The sequence below is a fragment of the Phasianus colchicus genome, chromosome 3, assembly GCF_987193195.1.
Source record: "Phasianus colchicus chromosome 3, bPhaCol1.hap1.1, whole genome shotgun sequence".
Classification (NCBI taxonomy): domain Eukaryota; kingdom Metazoa; phylum Chordata; class Aves; order Galliformes; family Phasianidae; genus Phasianus; species Phasianus colchicus.
Genome location: NC_143438.1, coordinates 95,747,564 through 95,772,455, shown reverse-complemented (window position 1 = coordinate 95,772,455; position 24,892 = coordinate 95,747,564). Strand labels below are relative to the sequence as shown.

The following is a 24,892-nucleotide window of genomic DNA, read 5'->3' as shown; positions in this document are numbered from 1 at the left end:
CATTGGGATCAATGGGATCAATGGGATCAGTGGGGTCAATGGGGGCAATGGGGGCATTGGGGGCAGTGGGGACAATGGGGGCAATAGGGTCAATGGGGGGATATTGGGGTCAATGGTGGTTTTGGGGGCAATGGGGGCAGTGGGGGCAATGGGGGCATTGGGGGTATTGGGGTCAGTGGGGGCGATGGGGGGATATTGGGGTCAATGGGGGCATTGGGGGCAATGGAAGCAATGGGGTCAATGGGGTTCAATGGGGGCATTGGAGTCAATGGGGACATTGGGGGCAATGGGGGCACTGGGGACAATGCGGGGGTATTGGGATCAATAGGGGCGATGGGGTCAATGGGGACAATGGGGATCATTTTTACCCCCCCATTTTTGCCCCCCCCCGGAATTGATTCCCCCAATTGCTGCCCCCCCACTTGTGCCCCCCCCATTTATTCTTCTCTCTCCATATTTAAGCGACCCCCAATTTATGTCCCCCCCCCATTTTGCCCCCCCATTTATGCCACCCCCTCAAATTAATGCCCCCCATTTTTTGCCCCCTCCTCATTTATCCCCCAATTAATTCCCATCCCAATTTTTGCCCCCCCTCATTTTTTGCCCCCCCATTTGCCCCCTCCCCCCAATTAATGCCCCCCCCTCAATTTAAGTCCCCCCCATTTTTTGCCCCCTCCCCATTTATCCCCCCCCAAATTTATGGGCCCCCCCCTCATTTTTTGCCCCCCCCCCAATTAATGCCCCCCCCTCAATTTAAGCCCCCCCATTTTTTGCCCCCCCCCAGTTATGCCCCCCCCTCAGTTTAAGCCCCTCCCCATTCACGCCCCCCCCCAAATTAATGCCCCCCCCCTTTTTTGCCCCCCCCCATTTATGGCCCCCCCCCCTCATTTTTTGCCCCCCCCCCATTTTGCCCCCCTCCCAATTAATGCCCCCTCCTCAATTTAAGCCCCCCCCCATTTATGCCCCCCCCCCCAATTAATGCCCCCCCCTAATTAATTAATGCCCCCCCAGGGTCACCCCCTGAACCCCCGCGATTACTGCGGCTGGACGCCGCTGCACGAGGCCTGCAACCACGGGCACCTCGGTATTAATTAGCGGGGGGGTCAGTAATTAGCGGGGGGGGTCAGTAATTAGTGGGGGAGGGCCATTAATTAGTGGGGGGGATAATTAATAGGGGGCAAATAATTAATATGTGGAGGTAAGTAATGCGGGGGGGCAAAGATGCGGGGGGGAGCTGGGGGGGGGGCACCTCGGTATTAATTAATGGGGGGGTAATTAACTAATGGGGGGGTCAATAATTAATTGGGGGGGCATTAATTACTGGGGGGGATAATTAATAGGGGGCAAATAATTAATATGGGGGGTAAGTAATGCGGGGGGGCAAAGATGCGGGGAGGAGCTGTGGGGTGGGGGGGACACCTCGGTATTAATTAATGGGGGGGTAATTAACTAATGGGGTGTCATTAATTAGTGGGGGGATATTTAATTAATGGGGGGCTAATTAATGGGGGGAAATAATATAGAAGGCATAAATAATACGGGGGGGCAATAAATGGGGGGAACTGTGGGATGGGGGGGCACCTCGGTATTAATTACTGGGGGGATCATTAATTAAGGGGGGTCAATAATTAATTGGGGGGCAAATAATTAATTGGGGGATAAATAATTAATATAGCAGGGGTAAATTATATGGAGGGGGGGAATAAATGGGGGGCACCCGTGGGATGGGGGGGCACCTCGTTTTTAATTAATGGGGGCGGTAATTAATTGGGGGTGTAAATAATTAATGGGGGCAATTAATTGGGGGGTAAATGATTAATAGAGCAGTAAATAATTAATATAGCAGGGCTAAACAATATGGGGGGGGATAAATGGGGGGGGAGCTGTGAGGTGGGGGGGCACCTCGGTGTTAATTAATGGGGAGGTAATTAATTGGGGGGCAAATGATTAATTGGGGGGGCTGAATGATGTGGGGGGGTAAAGACACGTGGGGTTGGGGGGGGCACCTCTCTGTGGGAGGGGGGACAAGTAATTAATGGGGGGGGCTAATAATTAATATGGAGAAGGCTAATAATTGACGTGGGGGGGAAATAATTAATATGGGGGTGTAAGTAATTAATACGGGGGGGTAAATAATTTGGGGGGGGGCAGATCTGTGGGGTGGGGGGGGCGCCATACCATGTGCCCCCCCCCCCCCATTTCTACCACCCCCCACCCCCGTATTTCTGCCCCCACCCCATCATTTCTGGCCCCCCACCCCATCCCTGCTCCCCCCACCCCATTATTTCTGCCCCCCCCCCATTCCTTGCCCCCCCATCCATTATTTCTGACCCCCCCACCCCACCCCTGCCCCCCCAGTCCCATTTCTGACCCCCATTCCTGACCCCCCCATCCCATTATTCCCCCCCCCATTCCTGCCCCCCCCATTTCATTCCATCTCAGCCCCCCCACCCCATTTCCATCCCCCTCCCTCCCCATTTTCCCCCCCACCCCATTATTTCTGACCCCCCACCCCATTCCTGCCCCCCCAATCCCATTTCAGACCCCCATTCCTGACCCCCCAACCCCATTTCTGACACCCATTCCTGACCCCCCCACCCCATTTCTGCCCCCCCCCTTCATCCCTGCCCCCCCCATCTTATTTCTGACCCCCCACCCCATTCTTTCTGGCCCCCCACCCCATTTCTGCCCCCCCACCCCATCCGTGCTGCCCCCAATCCCATTTCAGACCCTTATTCCTGACCCCCCACCCCCATTTCCCCCCCCCCACCCGCACTTCCTCTCCCCCCCATCCCACTCCTGCCCCTCCCCATCTTATTCCCGCCCCCCCCCCAGATGTGGTGCTGCTGTTGCTGGCAAGGGGGTAGCCCTGAATGACGCGGGGGGGCCGGGCTGCGAAGGCGTGACCCCATTGCACGACGCTTTGTGCTGCCCCCCCCCATTATTTCTGCCCCCCCCACCCCATTTCTGACCCCCCCATTATTCCTGACCCCCCCACCCCACCCCTGCCGCCCCCAATCCCATTTCTGACCCCCAGTCCTGACCCCCCCATCTTATTTCTGACCCCCCACCCCATCATTTTTACCCCCCCCCATTCCTGACTCCCCCATTCCATCTCTGACCCCCCATCCATTTCTCTGCCCCCCCCCCATTATTTCTGCCCCCCCACCCCATTTCTGCCCCCCTCCCTCCCCATTTCCCCCCCCACCCCATTATTCCTGACCCCCCCACCCCACCCCTGCCGCCCCCAATCCCATTTCTGACCCCCATTCCTGACCCCCCCATCCCATTATTCCCCCCCCCCATTCTTGCCTCCTCCATTTCATTCCATCTCAGCCCCCCCACCCCATTTTCTCCTCTCCCCCCACCCCATTTCCGTCCCCCTCCCTCCCCATTTCCCCCCCCACCCCATTATTCCTGACCCCCCCACCCCACCCCTGCCCCCCCAATCCCATTTCTGACCCCCATTCCTGCCCCCCCATCTTATTTCTGACCCCCCCCCCACTATTTCTGCCCCCCACCCCATTTTCCATCCCTCCCCCCTCCCCATTTCCATCCCCCTCCCTCTCCATTTCCCCCCCCCAATCCCATCCCCGCCCCCCCCTCCATCCCTGCCCCCCCATCTTATTCCCGCCCCCCCCCCAGATGTGGTGCTGCTGCTGCTGGACGGGGGGGCGGCGCTGAACGACGCGGGGGGGCCGGGCTGCGAAGGCGTGACGCCGCTGCACGACGCGCTGAGCTGCGGCCATTTCCACGTGGCGCGGCTGCTGCTGCAGCGCGGCGCCGATGTCAATGCCAGGACCGCCGGGGTGCGGGGGGGGCGGGGGGGGCAGTTATTGGGGGGGGGGGAGTTATTGGGGGGGGGGCAGTTATTGCGGGGGGCAGTTATTGGGGGGGGGGGCAGTTATTGGGGGGGGGGCAGTTATTGGGGGGGGGCAGTTATTGGGGGGGGCAATTATTGGGGGGGGGCAGTTATTGGGGGGGGCAATTATTGGGGGGGGCAATTATTGGGGGGGCAGTTATTGGGGGGGGCAGTTATTGGGGGGGCAGTTATTGGGGGGGGCAATTATGGGAGGGGGGCAGTTATTGGGGGGGGGCATTATTGCCTGGGGGGGGCAGAAAATGGGAAAAATGGGGGGAATGGGGGAGAATTGGGGGGGAATTGGGGGGGTGATGGGTGGGGGGGCAACTGGGGGGGCAATTATGGGCGGGGGGCCAATTATTGGGGGGGCAACTATGGGGGGGGGCAGAAAATAGGAAAAATATGGGGGGAATGGGGGAGAATTGGGGGGAATTGGAGAGGTGATGGGTGGGGGGGGCAATTATGGGAGGGGGGAATTATGGGGGGGGGCGGGGGGGGCATTATTGCCTGGGGGGGGCAGAAAATGGAAAAAAAATGGGGGGAATGGGGGAGAATTGGGGGGGTGGGGGGGATATGGGGGGTGATGAGTGGGGGGGGTAACTGGGGGCAATTATTGGGGGGGGGAATTATTGCTGGGGGGGCACAAAATAGGAAAAAAATAATGGGGGGATGGGGAGGGAGGGTTATGGGGTGGGGGCGTATGGGATGAGGGGGTCATGGGGGGGTTATGGGGAGGGGGCTGATGGGGTGGGGGGGTTTTGGGGTGGGGGGGTTATGGGGTGCGGGGTTATGGGATGAGGGGGTTATGGGGTGGGGAGTTTTGGGGTGGGGAGGTTATGGGGTCGGTGGTTTATGGGGTGAGGGGGGGTATGGGGTGGGGGGGTTATGGGATGTGGGGGTTATAGGGTGGTGGAGTTATGGGGTTGGGGGCTTATGGGGTGAGGGGGTTATGGGGGGGATTTATGGGGTGGGGGGTTTTGGGGTGGGGAGGTTATGGGGTCGGTGGTTTATGGGGTGGGGGGGTTATGGGGTGGGTGGGTTATAGGATGGTGGTGTTATGGGATTGTGGGGTTATGGGATGAAGGGGTTATGGGGGGGTTTATGGGGGGGCCTTATGGGGTGGGGGGGTTATGGGGTGGCAGACTTATGGGGGGGTTATGGGGTTGGTGGTTTATGGTCTGGGGGGATTATGGGGTGGGGGGATATGGGGTGCAGGGGTTATGGGTGTGGGTTTATGGGGTGGGGGGGATGTGGGAAGGGGGGGTTATAGGGTGGGGGTGTTATGGGGTGGGGGGTTATAGGGTGGGGGGATATGGGATGGGGGTTTGTGGGGTGGGGGGGATGTGGGGTGGGGATGGTTATGGGGTGGGGGAGTTATGGGGTGGGGGTTATGGGGTGGGGGTGTTGTGGAGATGGTTTATGGGGTGAGGTCTTATGGGGTTGGGGGGATATGGGGTGGGAAGGTTATGGGGTGGGGGGGTTATGGGGGGATATGGGGTTGGGATGGGGGTGACATTGTGGGGTTATGGGGTCATTGTGGGTTATGGGGTCACATTGTGGGGTTATGGGGTGACATTGTGGGGTTCTGGGGTCACATTGGGGATGTGGGGTGACACTGTGGGGATGTGGGGTGAGATTGGGGCGCATTGGGATGGATGGGGCGCTTTTGGGGTGACGCTCGGGGTCCCTTGTAGGGTTTGACCCCCCTGGGGACGCTGGAGGAGTGGGAGCGGCTTTATGGGGCCGAGCTGGACCAGGAGACGGCGCAGCTGTGCCGGGACATGGCGGGAAGGCTGCGCGCCGCGCACAGCCGTGAGCCGCGCTTGTGGGGCCGCGGCGCTTATGGGGCCGGGGCGGTTATGGGGTTGGGGCTGTTATGGGGTTGGGGCGGTTATGGGGTTGGGGCTGTTATGGGGTTGGGGCGGTTATGGGGTTGGGGCTGTTATGGGGTTGGGGCGGTTATGGGGTTGGGGCGGTTATGGGGTCGGAGCGGTTATGGGATCGGGGTGGTTATGGGGTCGTGGCGGTTATGGGGTCGTGGCGGTTATGGGGTCGTGGCGGTTATGGGGTCGGGGTGGTTATGGGGTCAGGGCGGTTATGGGGTTGGGGCGGTTATGGGGTTGGGGCGGTTATGGGGTCAGAGCGGTTATGGGATCGGGGTGGTTATGGGGTCGGGGCGGTTATGGGGTTGGGGCGGTTATGGGGTCGGAGCGGTTATGGGATCGGGGTGGTTATGGGGTCGGGGCGGTTATGGGGTCGGGGCGGTTATGGGGTTGGGCAGGGTTATGGGGCCGCGGCGCTTATGGGGCCGTGGCGCTTATGGGGCCGGGGCAGTTATGGGGTCGGGGCGGTTATGGGGTTGGGGCTGTTATGGGGTTGGGGCGGTTATGGGGTCGGGGCGGTTATGGGGTTGGGCAGGGTTATGGGGTCGGGGCGGTTATGGGGTCGGGTGGGGTTGTAGGGGGTTATGGGGTCAGATGGGGTTATGGGGTCGGGCAGGGTCGTATGGGGTTATGGGGTTGGATGGGATTGTATGGGGTTATGGGGTTGGGTGGGGTTATGGGGTCGGGCAGGGTTATGGGGTCAGGTAGGGTTATGGGGTCGGATGGGGTTATGGGGTTGGGCAGGGTCATATGGGGTCGGATGGGGTTATGGGGTCGGGTGGGGTTATGGGGTCAGGCGGGGTTATGGGGTCGGGCGGGGTCATATGGGGTTGGGTGGGGTTATGGGGTCGGGCGGGGTTATGGGGTCAGATGGGGTTATGGGGTCGGGTGAAGTTATGGGGTCAGGCGGGGTTATGGGGTCGGGCGGGGTTATGGGGTCAGGTGGGATTATGGGGTTGGGCGGGGTTATGGGGTCAGGTAGGATTATGGGGTCGGATGGGGTTATGGGGTCGGGTAGGGTCGTATGGAGTTATGGGATTGGGTGGGGTTATGGGATCGGATGGGGTCGTATGGGGTTATGGGGTCGGGCACGGTTATGGGGTCGTATGGGACTGTATGAGGTTATGGGGTCGGATAGGGTTATGGGGTTGGATGGGGTTATGGGGTTATGGGGTCATATGGGATTGTATGGGGTTATGGGGTTGGGTGGGTTTATGGGGTTGTATGGGGGTTTTGGGGGTTGTTTGGGGTTATATGGGTTATATGGCACAGATTTGGGGTGGAGGTCTCTATGAGTTTGGGGGCACAGATTTGGGGTCCCTATAGGGTCAAGGAGGTCTCTATGGGGTCAGTGGGCACAGATTTGGGGTGGGGTCCCTATGGGGTTAGGGGGGTGTCTGTAAGGTCAAGATTCCTATGGGATCAAGGGAGTCTCTTTGGGGTCAGTGGGCCACAGATTTGGGGTCAGGGTCCCTATGGGATCTGTATGGGGCATAGATTGGGGTGGGGTCCCTACGGGGTCGTGCAGGCAGAGATTTGGGGTCAGGGCTCCTTATAGGGTCAGGATTCCTATGGGGTTGAGAGGGCACAGATTTGGGTTCGGGGTCCCTGTGAGGTCGAAGAGGTCTCTATGGCGTCAGTGGGGCACTGGTTTGGGGTCAGGGCTTCCTATGGGGTCGGGGTCCCTATGGGTTTGGGGGGCACAGATTTGGGGTCTGTGGTCACAGATTTGGGGTGGGGACCCTATGGGGTTGAGGGAGTATCTATGGGGTCAGTGGAGCACACATTTGGGGTGGGGTTCCTATAGGGTTGGGGGAGGGGTCTATAGGGTCAGTGGGGCACAGATTTGGGCTGGGGGCCTCTGTGGGGTTGAGAGGGCACAGATTTGGGATTGGGGGGCACAGATTTGGGGTCAGGGTCCCTATGGGGTCTGTATGAAGCACTGATTGGGGTGGGGTCTCTATGGGGTTGGGGGGTATCTGTGGAGTTGAGGTCCCTATGGGGTTGGGGGGGTCTCTATGGGGTCAGTGGGGCACAGATTTGGGGTCAGGGCTCCCTATAGGGTCAGGATCCCTATGGGGCATCGCTGAGCTCTTCATTTCCTCCCCCCTCCCCCCTCTTATTCCCCCTTATAGCCACCTTGGACCCCCACCGCCCCCCCCCCTTGGAGGACCCCGACCGACGGCCGCTGTCACCCGAAGTGTCACCTGAAGGGTCACCCGTGGGGCCCCCCACCCTACAACCCACCCGGAAACGCCCCCGCCTCAATGTGACCCCCCCAGGGGTCCCCAAAACCGTCCCCAGTGTCACCTCCAAGTCCTCCAACAACACCGTAACCCCCCCAGCCTTGATCCCCGTGGAGGAATTCGTGGACGATGATTGGTTGGAGGACGACTTGGGGGGGGCACGGAAAAGGAGGAGGGGGAGGAGGGGGTGGTTGGACCCCCCCAGGGCGGGGGGAACAGTCAGACGACGGCGGTGTTATGGGAGGAGGGAGGGGGTGGGGATGGGGGGACTGGGAGGACCAACAGGCAGACTTGGAGGACCGGCAGAAGGACTTGGGGGACCAGCAGGAGGACTGGGAGAGACAGTGGGAGGACCGACAGGCGGACTAGGAGAGACAGTGGGAGGAGCGGGAGGACCAACAGGCGGACTGGGAGGACCAGAAGAAGGACTGGGAGAGACAGTGGGAGGACTGAGAGGACCAGCAGGCGGACTTGGAGGACCAACAGGCGGACTTGGAGGACCAACAGGCGAACTTGGAGGACCAACGGGCGGAAGAGGATGGGAGAGCCCTGAAAGCAGTGATGGGAGCAATGGAAGGGGAGGGGAAGAGAAGGTATGGATTGGGGGAGGGAGTGGGATTGGGGTTGAATTGGGGTTGGGATTGGGATTAAGGTGGGATTGGGATTGCGGTGGGATTGGGATGGGGATAGGATTGAGACTGGGATTGGGATTGGATTGGATTGGGGTTGGGGTTGGGGTTGGGATTATGGTAGGATTGGGTTTGGGGAGGGATTAGGATTGGGATTGGGATGGAGATGGGATTGGGGTTGGGATTGGGGTGGGATTGGGGTGGGGTTGGGGTTGGGGTTGGGATTGGGATGAAGACGGGATTGGGATTGGATTGGATTGGGATGGGATTGGAATTATGGTAGGATTGGGTTTGGGTAGGGATTGGGGTGGGATTAGGATTGGGATTGGGATGGAGATGGGATTGGGATGGGATTGGGGATGGGGATGGGATTGGGATTGGGGTGGAGATGGGATTGGGATTGGGGGGGATTTGGATTGGTGTTGGGATTGGGATTGGGGGTATGGGTTAGGATTGGGGTTGGGGTTGGGGTTGGATTGGGATTGGGGTCAGGGTGGAATTGGGGTTGGGATGGGATTGGGGTTGGGATTAGGATTGGGATTGGAGTTGGGGGGGATTGGGGTGGGATTGGGATTGGGTCACGGATTGGGAATGGGATTAGGATAGAATGGGATTGGTGTTGGGATTGGGATTAGGATTGGGATTGGGATTAGAATTGGGATCGGGATTGGGGATTGGGATTGGGGATTGGGATTAGGATAGAATGGGACTGAGGATTGGGTTTGGGATTGGGGTGGAAGCAGAGATTGGGATTAGGGTTGAGAATTGGGAGTGGGATTAGAATAAGGATCAGGATTGGGACTGGGATGGGATTGGGTTTGGGATCAGGATTAGGATTAGGATTGAGGATAGGGTTTGGGATTAGGATTGAGATTGAGATTAGAATTGGGATCGGGATTGGGGATTGGGTTGGGACTGGGATGGGGTTGGGATTGGGTTTGGGATTAGGATTACGATGGAATGGGATTGGGGATTGGATTTGGGATTGCAGTTGGGATTAGGATCAAGGATTGGGATTGGGATTGGATTGGATTTGGGATTGGGATGGGATTGGGATTGGAATTAGGATTGAATGGTATTGGGATGGGGGTTGGGTTGGGGGTGGGGTTCGGATTGGGTTTGGGATTAAGATTGGGATTAGGATCGAGGATTGGGGTTGGGATTGGGATTGTGGATTGTGGATAGGGATTGGGGTTAGGATGGAGGATTGGGATCAGGATTGCGGATTGGGATTAGGATGGAGGGTTGGGATCGGGATTGTGGATTGGGATTGGGATTAGGATCGAAGATTGGGATTAAGATTGGGATTAGGATTGGGATTAGGACTGAGCCCACCTCTCTCCCCACAGCTGCCCCCCGCCCCCCCCTCTGCGCCCCCAATCCGGGTCAGGGTCCGCATCCAGGAGCTGCTCTTCCTCATCCCCGTCCCACACGGGTACAAATGGGACCCCAAAAGGACCCCAAAGGGACCCCAAAGCGACCCCCACCCCAAAGAGACACCAAAGCGATCCCACCCCAAAGGGACCGCATGGGACCCCTTAGGGACCCCAACCCCAAAGGGACCCCATAGGGACTCTAAAAGACCCCCACCCCAAAAGGACCCAATGGGGACTCCATAGGGACTCCAAAGGGACCCCCGCCCCGAATGGACCCCAAATAGACCCCAAAGGGACCCCCAACCCAAATAGACCCCAAAGGGACCCCCAACCCAAAGGGACCCCATAGGGACCCCAAAGAGACCCCCACCCCAATGAGACCCCCACCCCAATGAGACCTCATAAGGACCTCAAAGGGAGTCCCATCCCAAAGGGACCCCAAAAGGGACCCTCCCACCCCACAGTGTCTCCATATACACCAGTGTCCCCATATCCCCCAATGTCCCCAACGACCCCAATGTCCCCACATCCCCCCATATGCCCCCAATGTCCCCAGCATCCCCAATGTCCCCATATCCCCCCAATGTCCCCACTGTCCCCACATCCCCCCAATGCCCCCATATTCCCAATGTCCCCAATGTCTCCATACCCCCCAATGTCCCCATATCCCCCAATGTCCCCACTGTCCCCACATCCCCCCATTGTCCCCAATGATGTCCCCACTGTCCCCACATCCCCCCATTGTCCCCAATGATGTCCCCACTGTCCGCATAGCCCCCCATTGTCCCCAATTCCCCCACATCCCCCCAGTGTCCCCAGTGTCCCCAATGCCCCCATTGCCCCCAATGTCCCCAGTGTCCCCAATGCCCCCAGTGCCCCCAATGTCCCCAGCGTCCCCAATGTCCCCGTATCCCCCCACATCCCCCCATTGCCCCCAATGTCCCCACTGCCCCCACATCCCCCCATTGTCCCCAGCGATGTCCCCAGCGATGTCCCCAATGTCCCCACAGCCGCTCGGTCTCCTGGCTCTGCTCCCAGGCAGCCCAGCGTCACCTGCAGGCTGTGGGGCTGCTGCCCCATATGACCCTACACAAAGAAGGGGCCCTATTGGCCCCAAACGACCTGGTGGCCGACGTCCTACAGAGCGGCGACGAGGTGACGTTGTCTGGCTGTGTTCCCCAATGGCCCCATATCCCCCATAATGGCCCCATATCCCCTATATCCCCTCAATGTCCCCATATCCCCAATAATGGCTCCATATCCCCCATAACGGCCCCATATCCGCCTTAATGGCCCCATATCCCCCCCACTGGCTCCATATCCCCCATAATGGCCCCATATTCCCCCTACTGGCCCCATATCCCCCTTAATGGCCCCATATCCCCCCTACTGGCCCCATATCCCTCTTAACGGCCCCATATCCCCCATATTCCCCCCTACTGGTCCCATATCCCTGCCAATGGCCCCATATCCCCCTTAAAGGCCCCATATCCCTCTTAATGGCCCCATATCCTCCATAATGACCCTACATCCCCATAATGTCCCCACATCCCCCAGTGTCCCCCACGCCCTCATATCCCCAATGCCCCTATATCCCTTTGTGTCCCCACATCCCACAATGGCCCCATATCCCCCCAGTGACCCCATATCCCCCCAATCCCACCAATGTCCCCACATCACATAATATCCCATAATCTCCCATAATCTCCCGTAATCTCCTGTAATATCCCATAACGTCCCATAACATCCCATAATATCCCCCATAGGTGCTGGCTGAGGTTCAGAGCTGGGATCTCCCCCCGCTGCCGGAGCGTTACCGCCGTGCCTGTGACAGCATGGGGGCCGGTCAGATGGCATTTATGGCACCCCCCCCAAACCCTATAGGATCCCTCAAGCCCCATAGGACCGCCCCGCACTCCATAGGGCCCTCCCAAACCCTATAGGACCCCCACAAATCCCATAAGACCCCCCCCACCCCATTAGGCCCCCCCCAAAATCCATAGGGCCCCATAGGACCCCCCCAAACCCTATAGGATCCCTCAAACCCCATAGGACCGCCCTGCACTCCATAGGGCCCCCCTAAACCCCATAGGACCCCATAAGACCTCCCCACACCCTATAGAACCTCCCCCAAATCCCATAGGAGCCCCCAAATCCCATAGGACCCCATAGGACCCCCCCAGCCCTTTACGACCCCCGAAACCCCATTGCACCCCCCCAAACCCCATAGGACCCCATAAACCCTTCCCTGACCCTAATATTTTTGCCCCCCCCCCACTTTGCAGCCCCCCACCCCCTCGTCCTGCAGGCCGCCCGGCTCCAAGCTCAGAGCCCCGCCTTCCATTTGGGGGGGGTCCGGTTGCCCCCCCCCCACATCCCCCCGTTGCTGAGAGCCCTGAAGTTTCAGGGGGGTTTAAAGGAGCTGAAATTGAGGAGCTGCCATTTAGGGGATTCCGACGGACCCGAAATCCGAGCGGCCCTAAAAGCTTTGCCCCATTTGACCCTATTGGATTTATGGGGGAATCGGATCGGGGTGACGGCGCTGGGCCATATTGCCGAAGCGGGGGAAGGGGGAGCATTAAAGGTAAGGGGGGGGTTATAGGGTTGGGGGGGTTATGGGGTCAGGGATGGTATATGGGGTGGGGGGAGTTATGGGGCAGGGGGGGTATTTGGGGTCAGGGGGGGTTATGGCGTCAGAAGGGGTTATGGGGTCAGGGATGGTATATGGGGTGGGGGGAGTTATGGGGTCGGGGGGGTATTTGGGGTCAGGGGGGGTTATGGGGTCAGGGATGGTATATGGGGTTGAGGGATGTTATGGGATCGGGGGGGTTATGGGGTCGGGGGGGTATTTGGGGTTGGGGGGGTTATGGGGTCAGGGGGGGTTATGGGGTCAGGGATGGTGTATGGGGTTGGGGGATGTTATGTGGTCGGAGGGGTTATGGGGTCAGGGGGGGTATTTGGGGTCGGGGGGGCTTATGGGATCAGGAGGGGTTATGGGGTTGGGAGGGGTTCTGGGGTTGAGGGGGGGGTATATGGGATCAGCTGGGAGTTATGGGATCTGGGGGGGAGTTATGGGGTTGGGAGGGGTATATGGGATTGAGGGGAAGTTATGGGGTCCGAGGGGGGATATGGGGTTGGGGGAGATCTGTTGGGTTTGGGGGGGTTATGGGGTGGAGGAGTTTTATGGGGTCAGGGGGAGTTATGGGGTCAGGGGGAGGGTAATTGGGGTCAGGGGGGGTTATGGGGTTGAGGGGTTTTGTGGGGTCGGGGGGTATATGGGATTGGGGGGGTATATGGGACTGGGGGGCTGGATATGGGGTTAGGGGTGTGGATATGGGATTGGGGGCGAAGGGGGTATTATGGGGTTGGGGGGCTGTATGGGGTCGGGGGGGTTATATGGGGTCAGGGGGGTTATATGGGATTGGGGGGGTATATGGGGTGGGGGGAGGTATAGGGGGATCAGAGGGGGGGATATGGGGAGACATGGGGACATCAATGGGGGCACATGGACAGTGCCATGGTCATGTGATCATCTGGTCACGTGGTCACGCGGTCACATGGTCAAACATTGGCCCGGTCATGTGGTCACACGTTGCCATGGTCACGTGATCTCATGGTCACATGGTCAGTGCCATGGGGACGTGGTCACATGGTGCCAGTATCACATCGTCACGTGATTGCGTGGTCACATGATCACACGTTGCCATGGTCCCATGGTCACGTGGTCATGCAGTCACATGGTCACAAGGTCACATGGTCAACATCATCACGACCACATGGTCACACAGTGCCATGGTCACATGATCACGCGGTCATATGATCACATGGACACATGGTCATGCGATCACATGATTACATGGTCGAGTGGTCACATGGTGCCATGGCACCGTGGTCACATGGTCTCGCGATCACGTGATCACAGTGTCATGGCTACACAATCACATGGTGGCATGAAAAGTGGTCACGTGGTTACATGGTCACGTGATCTCACAGCCACACGAGCGCTCAGTTTCCTGGTTCCATGACCACATGGTCATGTGATCACTCGGTCACGTGATCACACTATCAGTGCCATGGCAGCACAATCTCACGGGGGCTAAGCAGTGTGGTCACGTGGTCACACCGTCACATGATCACTGTCACGTGATCACAGTCAGTACCATGACCACATGATCGCCCGGTGCCATGGCAACGTGATCACCTGGTCTGTCAGTCACATGATCACACGGTCACGTGGTCACGTGATTAGCACAGTCGCATAGTCACGTGATGGCACGGTGCCATGTGATCAGACGGTCACGTGATCCCGCGGTCAGTGCTATGGCTACACGATTACATGGTGCCATGGCACCGTGGTCACGTGGTCTCCCAGTTACATGATCACGTGTCACGTGATCGCATGGTCGTGTGATCACACGGTCACGTGGTCACAGTGCCATGGTTCCACATTCACACGGTGCCATGGCAGCAGGTCGCATGGTCTCAGTCACGTGGTCACACTGTCAGTGCCATGGCTACACGAGCACACGGTGCCATGGCAACGTGGTCACGTGGTCTTACAGTCACATGATCGCACTGTCACGTGATCACACGGTTACAAGCGTACATGCTCACACGGTGACATGTGATCACTCGTTCACGTGGTCACACGGTCAGCGCCATGGCTCCACGATCACACGGTGCCATGGCAAAAGTGGTCACGTGGTCTTACAGTCACATGATCGCAGTGTCACGTGATCACGCGGTCACGTGGTCAGACTGTCAATGCCATGGCTACACGAGCACACGGTGCCGTTGCAACGTGGTCGCGTGGTCTTCATGTCACGTGATCGTGCTGTCGCGTGATCACGTGGTGTCCCGGTCACTTGATCACTCGGTCACGTGATCCCACGGTCAGCGCCACGGCTACACGAGCACAAGGTGCCATGGCAAAGTGATCGCGTGGTTTTGCAGTCACACGATCACACTTTCACGCGATCACGTGGTCTCTCAGTCACGTGATCGCTCTGTCACGTGGTCACGGTCAGTGCCAGGGCTACACGGGCGCACGGTGCCGTGGCGGCGCGGTCACGCGGTCTCCCAGTCACACGATCGCGCTGTCACGTGACCGCGGGCTTACAAGCTCACGTGATCGCGCGGTCACGTGACCCTCTCCCTCCCCCCCATCCCCCTCTTCCCCTCTCCATCCGCAGAGCCTGACGGACGTGGACCTGGGTGTCAACCCGCTGTGCGACGCTTCGTGCCGCCCCCTGGCGCTGCTCGTCCGCTGCTGCCCGGCGCTGGGATCGCTCCGATTGCGGGGCTGCGGCTTCGGGAGCGGCTTCGGGACGCAGTGCCGCCTGTGGCTCCGTCATGAACTGCGGGGTGAGAGAGGCGATGGGCGGGGGGGGGAATTGGGGGCGCTGTGTGGGGGCGTTTGGGGCCGCTATGGGGACGTTGCAGCCCATATGGGGACAGCGTGGGGTGATTCGGGGACACTACGGGCACGTTAAAGCCCATCTGAGGGCACTATGGGGACGTTACAGCCTATATGAGGATATGATGGGGACAACGTGGGGCGATTTGGGGACTCTATGGGGACATTCAAGCCCATTTGGGGACACTATGGGGACGTTACAGCCTATATGGGGACATGATGGGGACAGCGTGGGGTGATTTGGGGACACTACAGGGGCATTTGGGGACACTATGGGTGCATTTGGGGGCATCGTAGGGGTGCTGTGGGGGATTTTGGGACGCTATGGGGACATTGCAGCCCATTTGGGGACAGTATGGGGTGATTTGGGGATATTTGGGGACACTATGGGGACACTACAGTCCATTAGGGAACACTGTGCGGGCATTATGGGGACATTTGGGGGGCATTTGGGGAAACTGGGGGCATTTAGGGACACTATGGGGACAATATGGGGTGATTTGGGGGCATTTGGGGATGCTATGGGGACACTACAGCCCATATGGGGACACTGTGGAGACATTATGGGGGCAGTGTAGGGTGTTTGGGGGGCATTTGGGGAAACTGGGGGCATTTGGGGACGCTATGGGGACATTACAGCCCATTTGGAGACGCTATGAGGACATTTGGGGACAGTATGGGGTGATTTGGGGACATAGTAGGGTGATTTGGGGACATTTGGGGACACTATGGGGACCTCATGGGGACAGTATGGGGTGATCTGGGGACATTGGAGGGCAATATGGGGGCATTACAGTCCATTTGGGGACACGATGGCGACATCTGGGGACACTATGGGGTGATTTGAGGGCAGTATGGGGTGATCTGGGGACATTTGGGGGCATTTGGGGACATTGTAGGGTGATTTGGGGACACTTTGGAGACATTTGGGGACATTGTAGGGTGATTTGGGGACATTTGGGGACACTGTGGGGTGATTTGGGGACGCTGTAAGGTGATTTGGGGACACTATGGGGACACGTGGGGACACTGGAGGCATCTGGGGACACTATGGGGTGATTTGGGGACACTATGAAGGCATTATGGGGGCATTTGGGGTCATTGGGGACATTATGGGGACACTATGGGAACGCCATAGGGACCCTATGGGTTCATTTGGGGACATTTGGGGGCATTTGGGGACATCGTGGGGACACCTTGGGTCCATTTCATCCCATTTGGGGACAGCATGGGGACATTGGAGCTCATCTGGGGACATTTAGGGACACTATGGGGACATTTCAGCCCATTTGGGGACATTTGAGGACATCTGAGGACCCATTGGGGACATTTCATCGCATTTGGGGACACCATGGGGACATTGGAGCCCATTTGGGGACATCTTGGGGACATTTGAGTGCATTTGGGGACATTTAGGGACATTCTGGCTCCATTTCAGCCCATTTGAGGACACTTGTGGATCCCTTGTGGACATTTCATCCCATATGGGGACACCCTGGAGAAATCTGAGCCCATTTGAAGACATCTTGGGGACCCCCTGGGGACATTTCATTCCATTTGGGGACATCCTGGGGACATTTCATCCCATCTGGGGACACCCTGGGGGCATTTTAACCTATTTGGGGACATTGTGGGGACATTTGAGCTCATCTGGGGACATTTAGGGAGATTATGGAGACATTTCATCCCATTTGGGGACATTGTGGGGACATTTGAGCCCATTTGGGGACCCCTTGGGGACATTTGAGCCCATGTGGGGATTATTCGGGGACACCACGGGGGCAATTGAGCCCATCTGGGGACGTGCTGGGGACATTTCAGCCCACTTGGGGACATCTGGGGACCCCCTGGGGACATTTCATCCCATTTGGAGACACCCTGGGGACATTGGAGTTCATTTGGGGACATCTTGGGGGCACCCTGGGGACATTTGGGGACACAATGGGGACGTTTCAGCCCATTTGGGGACATTTCAACCCATTTGGGGACACCATGGGGACATTGGAGCCTATCTGGGGACCCCTTGGAGACATTTGGAGCCCGTTTGTGGACCCGTTGGGGACGCTTCAGCCGCCTGGGGACACCTCAGGGACCCCGCTGGGGACATTGTATGGGGACAGAGTGAGGAGGGTGACACTTAGGGGACGTTTTTGGGGACCTCGTGGCTGCTGTCCCCCCCACATAGGAGCCACGCAGCTGCGGACTCTGTCCCTGTCCCAAAATGCCATCGGGACCGCAGGGCTGGAGGAGCTGCTGCTCTGCGTCCCCGACGGTGTCACCAACCTGGAGGTGGCCGCCATCGGGGGACAGCGTCCGCTTGGTGTCACCAAGCTGTGTGACTTCCTGCGTCAGGTGGGGGCAATGGGGGCAATGAGGGGATTGGGGACAATGGGGACGGTGGGGGGATTGGGGGTAATGAAGGCAGTGGGGGCAGTGGGGGGTGTTGGGGGCATTGGGGACATTGGGGGCATTGGGGACATTGGGGACAATGGGGGGATTGGGGGTAATGAAGGCAATGGGGGCAGTGGGGGGGTTGGGAGGATTGGGGACACTGGGGAGATTGGGGACATTTGGGAGATCGGGGGCAATGGGGGCATTGGGGAGAATGGGGAAAATTGGGGTCAGTGGGGGCATTGGGGGCAATGGGGGCATTGGGGAGAATGGGGAAAATTGGGGTACTGGGGGGAATGGGGGCGTTGGGGGCAATGGAGGCACTGGGGGTAATGGGGGAATTGGAGACAATGGGGGCAGTGGGGGACATTGAGGGGAATGGGGACATTGGGGGCAATGGGGGCACTGGGGGCAATGGAGGGAATGGGGACACGGGAAATTGGGGGCATTGGAGGGAAGGGGGGCATTGGGGCAGTGGGGACAATGGGGACATTGGGGGCAATGGGGGCATTGGGGCAGTGGGGACAATGGGGGCATTGCGGGCAATGGGGGAAGGGGGGCATTGGGGGTACTGGGGGTATTGGGGGCAATGGGGGCAATGAGGGAATTGGGGGCAATGGGGGCAACGGGGGCAACAGGCATTGGGTCCATTGAGTTCATTGGTCCCATTGCTTCCCTTGGTTCCCTTGGTGCCATTGGTTCCGTTGGGTCCATTGGGTCCATTGGTTCTGTTGGTTCCCTTGGGTCCATTGGTTCCCTTGGGTCCATTGGTTCCGTTGGTTCCGTTGGGTCCATTGGTTCCATTGGTTCCATTGGGTCCATTGGGTCCACTGGTTCTGTGGGGTCCACTGGGTCCATGGGTTCCGTTAGTTCTGTTGCTTCCATTGGTTCTGTTGGTTCTGTTGGTTCCATTGGGTCCACTGGTTCCATTGGGTCCATCGGTCCCATTGGGCCCGTCGGTACCACCGGTACCAGCAGTCCCATTGGTTCCGTTGGGTCCATCTGTTCCCTTGGGCCCATCAGTACCGGCAGTACCATCAGTCCCCTTGGGCCCAGCGGTCCCAGCAGAACCACCAGTCCCATCAGGTCCATCGGTACCACTGGTACCAGCAGTCCCATCAGGTCCATTGGGCCCACCGGTACCAGCAGTCCCATCGGGCCCATCGGTGCCATTGGGCCCATCAGTACCAGCGGTACCAGTAGTCCCATTGGTGCCATTGGTGCCATTGGGCCGATCGGTACCAGCGGTACCAGCAGGCCCATCGATCCCATTGGGCCCATCGGTACCAGTGGTACCAGTGATACCAGCCGTCCCATCGGTGCCATTGGGCCCAGCGGTACCAGCAGTACCAGCGGTCCCAGCCGTCCCATCAGTGCCATTGGGCCCATCAGTACCAGCGGTACCAGCGGTCCCAGCCGTCCCATCGGTGCCATTGGGCCCAGCGGTACCAGCGTGGTCCCATTTGGGTCCCCCCCCCCAGGAGCGCTGCGCTGTCACCCAGCTGACGGTGGCCGGGAACCGCCTGGATGGCAGCGGTGTGACACAGCTGATCGAGTGAGGGGGCGGGGGGTGGGGGGAGATGGGGGGATATGGGGGTGTGGGGGGGGTGGGGGGAGATGGGGGTGTAGGAGGGATATGGGGGAGTTATGGGGTGGGATATGGGGGTGTGGAGGGGTTATGGGGGGGAGATGGGGGGAGATGGGGGTATGGGGGGCGACATGGGGGTGTTATGGGGGGAGATGGGGGGATATGGGGGTGTAGGAGGGATATGGGGGTGTTATGGGGGGCGATGGGCGTGTGGGGGGCTTATGGGGGGGAGATGGGGGGATAAGGGGGTGTGGGGGGCAACATGGGGGGGAGATGGGGGGGATATGGGGGGAAATGGGTGTGGGGGGGTTATGGGGGGGATATGGGGGGATATGGGGGTGTGGGAGGAATATGGGGGGGAGCTGCGTGGGATATGGGGTGGGGGGGCTATGGGGGGGTTATGGGGGCAGATGGGGATATGGGGGGATATGGAGGGATATGGGGGGGTCGAGGGTTGTGGAGGGATTATGGGGGTGGGGGGGATATGGGGGGGAAATGGGGAGGGGGGGTTATGGGGAGAATATGGAGGGAATATGGGGGTGTGGGGGGCTACATGGGGGAGTTATGGGGGGGGATATGGGGAGGTTATGGGGGGCAGATGGGATATGGGGGCGTAGGAGAGATATGGGGGGGTTATAGGGGGGATATGGGGGTGTGGGGGGGAAATAGGGGGATATGGGGGGGAGATGGGAGGGATATGGGGGTGTGGGGGGGCTATTGGGGGGGAAATGGGGGGGATATGGGAGTGGGGGGAGTTATGGGGGGCAGATGGGGGGATATGGGGGTGTTATGGGGGGCGATGGGGGTGTGGGGGGCTTATGGGGGGGAGATGGGGGGATAAGGGGGTGTGGGGGGCGACATGGGGGGGGAATGTGGGGGGATATGGGGGTGTAAGGGGGTTATGGGGAGGATATGGGGGGAAATGGGGGTGTAGGAGGGATATGGGGGAGTTATAGGGGGGGATATGGGGGTGGGGGGGTTATGGGGGGGAGATGGGGGAATATGGGGGTGTGGGGGGGCAACATGGGGGCAATATGGGGGGATATGGGGGTGTGGGGTGGTTATGGGGGGATATGGGGGGGATATGGGGGGATATGGGCAGGGGACATGGGAGGATATGGGGGGGTTATGAGAAGCCTGGGGGGGGATATGGGGGGATGTGGGGAGGTGGATATGGGGGGAGATTTGGGGACATGGGATGGGAACTTGGGGACATTGAAGGGGGATTTGGAGGGGCGCATGGGGACAGGTCCACACAGCCCACATCCCACATCCCACATCCCCATATCCCCACATCCCACATCCCACATCCCATATCCCAATATCCCCACATCCCACATCCCATATCCCCATATGCCATATCCTTATTGCATATTCCGTATCTCATATCCCAATATCTCACATCCCCACATCCCGTATCCCAATATCCCATATCCCAATCCCACGTCCCACATCCCATGTCCATATCGCATATCCCACATCCCCATATCCCATACCCCTATGGCCCCGTATCCCATACCGCACATCCCCACATTCGCATATCCCATATCCCCCCCATGTCCCCATATCCCCTCCCACGTCCCCAATGTCCCCATATCCCCCCCATGATCCCCCCATGTCCACTCCCATGTCCCCATATCCCCATATCCCCCCCCACGTCCCCATATCCCCCCCCACGTCCCCATATCTCCCCCCAAATCCCCCCATACTCCCCCCATGTCCCCCCCCATGTCCCCCCCATATCCCCCCCATGTCCCCATATCCCCCCCAATGTCCCCCCATGTCCCCCCCACTTCCCCTTATCCCCCCATCCTCCCGATGTCCCCATACCCCCCCATACCCCCCCATGTCCCATATCTCCCCCCCGTGTCCCCCCAACCCCCCCATATCGTCCCCAATCCCCCCGGACCCCCGTGACGCCCCCCCCCCCGCAGGGCGGCTGTGTTTCGTGGCCGCGTTCGCAGCGTCGACGCTTCGGCCAACGGAGCCGTGGGCGCCGCGTGGCTGCGGGCGCTGCAGGCGGCGCTGGCGGGGCGGCCCCACACACTGCGCCACCTCAACCTGGCAGGTGTGGCCCTATCGCGATACCTGTCGGCCCTATCGCGATACCTGTCAGCCCTTTTGCGATATACATAGGTCCTATCGAGATGTTTATAGGCTCTGTCGCAATATATGGCAGCTTTATCTCGATATACATAATCCCTATCGCGATATACATAGGTCCTATTGAGATGTTTGTAGGCCTTATCGCGATACACATCAGCTTTATCTTTATATATATGAGCCCTATCATGATACACATAGGCCCTATTGCGATATATTCCAGTGCTGTTGCGATATATATTAGACCTATCGCAATGTTTATCAGCTTTATGGCAACGCCTATCAGCTTTATCACGATATCTATCAGCCCTGTTGTGGTATCTAGTGGCCCTATCGCGATATGTGTAGGCCCTTTCACAATATACATGGGCCTTATCAGGATATATATTAGTCCTATCTCAATATAAATGAGCCTCAACCCAATATACATAGGCCTTGTCACAATATATATTGGCGCTATCTTGATATACATAAGCCCTATCGCAATATCTATCAGCCCTATGGCAACATTTATCAGCTCTATCGCAATAACTGTCAGCCCTGTTGTGACATCTAGTGGCCCTAGTGCGATATCTATAGCCCTATCACAATATCAGCCCTATTGCAATATCTATGGGCCCTGTTATGACATATATCAGCCCTGTCATGATATCTGTCGGTCCTATCATGGTATCTGTTGGCTCTATTGTGATATATATCAGCTCTATCGCAATATCAGCCCTATCACAATAGCAGCCCTGTCGCGATATCAGGCCCTATCATGATATTATCAGCCCTGTCGCAATAGCAGCCCTATTGCAAAATCACCCCTGTCACAATATCAGCCCCGTCGTGATATCATCCCTATCATATTACCCCTATTGCAATATCGTTGTCACAGTATCATCTGTATCGCAATATCCCTGCCACACTATCGTTGCTATCGCAATATGCCTGTCAAGATATCATCCCTATCACGCTATCCCTGCCACAATATCGTTCCTATCACAATATCAGTGGCACACTATCATCCCTACCGGGACATCCCTGTCAAGCTGTCATCACTATCGCGATCTCCCTGCCACTCTGTCAACCCATTACGATGTCGCTCCTATTGCAATACCCCTGTCACAGTAGCACCCCTATCGCAATACCCCAGCCACTATACCGGCTCTATCGCGATACCCGTGTCACGATATCGGTCCTATTGCGACACGGCCGTGACGCCGTCCCCCGTCCCACAGGTTGCTCCCTGCAGCTCCCGCCGGACGACGCTGTGTGGGAACAACTGGGGGCAGCGGTGGAAGAACTGCGGATCCGGGGGGCAGCGCGACGGGGGGGGCAAAAAGGGGGGGGGGAGGAGATGGGGGGCAGAGGGGTGGGGGGCAGAGGGGTGGGGGCAGCGATGGGGGGGCACCGTGAGGGGGGGCGGAGCGATGGGGGGCACAGGGATGGGGGGCAGGATGGTGTGGGGCAGAGCTGAGAGAGGGGGGGCTCTGTGGTGTGGGGCAGAGCGATGTGGGGCACGGGTGGGGGACAGAGTGCTGGGGGGCTGAGAGATGGGAGGCAGTGATGGGGGGCACTGCGATGGGGGGTGGAGCGATGGGGGGCACAGGGATGGGGGGCAGGATGATGTGGGGCAGAGGGGTGGGGGGCTGAGAGATGGGGGCAGTGGTGGGGGGCATCATGATGGGGGGCAGAACAATGTGGGGCAGCGATGGGGGGGCAGTGAGATGTGGGGCAGCACGATGTGGGGCAGTGATGGGGGGGCACCATGATGTGGGGCAGAGGGGTGGGGGGCTGAGAGATGGGGGGCACTGCGATATGGGGCGGAGTGATGTGGGGCACAGGGATGGGGGGCAGGATGATGTGGGGCAGAGGGGTTGGGGGCAGTGATGGGGGGGCATCATGATGTGGGGCACATGGATGGGGGGCAGTGAGATGGGGGGCGGTGATGGGGGGTGCACTATGATGTGGGGCAGAGCGATGTGGGGCAGACGGGGGTGGGGCATTGAGATGGGGTCAGTGGGATATGGGGCAGTGATGGGGGGGCACTGATGTGGGGCAAAGTGATGTGGGGCACAGGGATGGGGGGCAGAGAGATGGGGGCCAGTGATGGGGGGGCACTGCGATGTGGGGCGGAGCGATGTGGGGCACAGGAATGGGGGGCAGGATGATGTGGGGCAGAGGGGTTGGGGGCAGTGATGGGGGGGCATCATGATGTGGGCACATGGATGGGGGGCAGTGAGATGGGGGGCGGTGATGGGGCACTGCGATGTGGGGCAGACGGTGGGGCATTGAGATGTGGGGCAGTGGGATGTGGGGCTGAGGGATGGAGGGCAGAACAATGGGGGCCTGAGAGATGTGGGGCACAGGAATGGGGGGCAGTGATGGGGGGGGCACTGCGATGTGGGGCGGAGCGATGTGGGGCACAGGGGTGGGGGGCAGGATGATGTGGGGCAGAGGGGTTGGGGGCAGTGAAGGGGGGGCACCGTGATGTGGGGCAGAGGGGTGGGGGGTGGAGGGATGGGGGGCAGTGCGATGTGGGGCACAGGAGTGGGGGGCAGTGAGATGTGGGGCACAGGGATGGGGGGGGCACTGATGTGGGGCAGCGAGTTGGGGGGCACAGGGATGGGGGGCAGTGATGGGGGGGCACAGGGATGTGGGGCAGAGCGATGTGGGGACATGGTGAGATGGGGGGGTGTTGTGACATCGTGGGGATGCTGTGACGCAGGGATATCCTGACGTGGGGACGGTGTGACGTGGGGATGTTCTTACCTGGGGATGTTGTGACTGGGGGATGTCGTGACATGGGGATGTCGTGACATGGGGATGTCCTGATATGGGGATGTCATAAGATCAGGATGTTGTGACGGGGATGTTGTGACAAGGGGATGTCCTGATATGGGGATGTCATGACATGGAGATATCGAGACGTGGGGATGTTGTGACATGGGTCTATCGTGACATGGGGATTTCCTGAAGTGGGGATGTCATGACATGAGCATGTCATGATCTGGGGATATTGTGACCTGGGGATGTCGTGACATGGGGACAGTGTGACATGGGGATGATGTGACATAGAGATATTTTGACATGGGGATGTCATGACATGGGGATGTCCTGACAAGGGGATGTTGTGACATGGGGATGTTGAGATGTGGGGATGTCGTGACATGGGGACAGCGTGACATGGGGATGATGTGACATAGAGATATTTTGACATGGGGATGTTGTGATATGGGGACATTGTGACATGGGGATGTCGTGACATGGGGATGTCTTGACAAGGGGATGTTGTGACATGGGTTTATCTTGACATGGGGATTTCCTGCAATGGGGATGTCGTGACATAGGGATATCATAACATGGGGATGTTTTGTCATGGGCGATGTTGTGACATGGGGATGTCATGATAT

At 58.9% G+C, this 24,892-nt stretch overlaps 1 protein-coding gene across 1 annotated transcript in view; it reads left to right on the top strand.

Annotated features, from left to right (window-relative positions):
• TONSL (tonsoku like, DNA repair protein) overlaps nt 1-24,234 on the top strand; it is a 41,977-nt gene extending 17,743 nt beyond the window's left edge. The window contains exons 13-26 of the mRNA XM_090138310.1: nt 1,012-1,084; nt 3,646-3,809; nt 5,557-5,674; nt 7,881-8,584; nt 9,970-10,055; nt 11,007-11,151; nt 11,763-11,841; nt 12,282-12,580; nt 15,189-15,360; nt 17,598-17,764; nt 19,285-19,358; nt 21,326-21,459; nt 22,718-22,851; nt 24,208-24,234. Coding sequence (XP_089994436.1) covers nt 1,012-1,084; nt 3,646-3,809; nt 5,557-5,674; nt 7,881-8,584; nt 9,970-10,055; nt 11,007-11,151; nt 11,763-11,841; nt 12,282-12,580; nt 15,189-15,360; nt 17,598-17,764; nt 19,285-19,358; nt 21,326-21,459; nt 22,718-22,851; nt 24,208-24,234 — 2,376 coding nt within the window. The remainder of the gene's footprint in view (nt 1-1,011; nt 1,085-3,645; nt 3,810-5,556; nt 5,675-7,880; nt 8,585-9,969; nt 10,056-11,006; nt 11,152-11,762; nt 11,842-12,281; nt 12,581-15,188; nt 15,361-17,597; nt 17,765-19,284; nt 19,359-21,325; nt 21,460-22,717; nt 22,852-24,207) is intronic.
• The last annotated feature ends 658 nt before the right edge of the window (nt 24,235-24,892 follow it).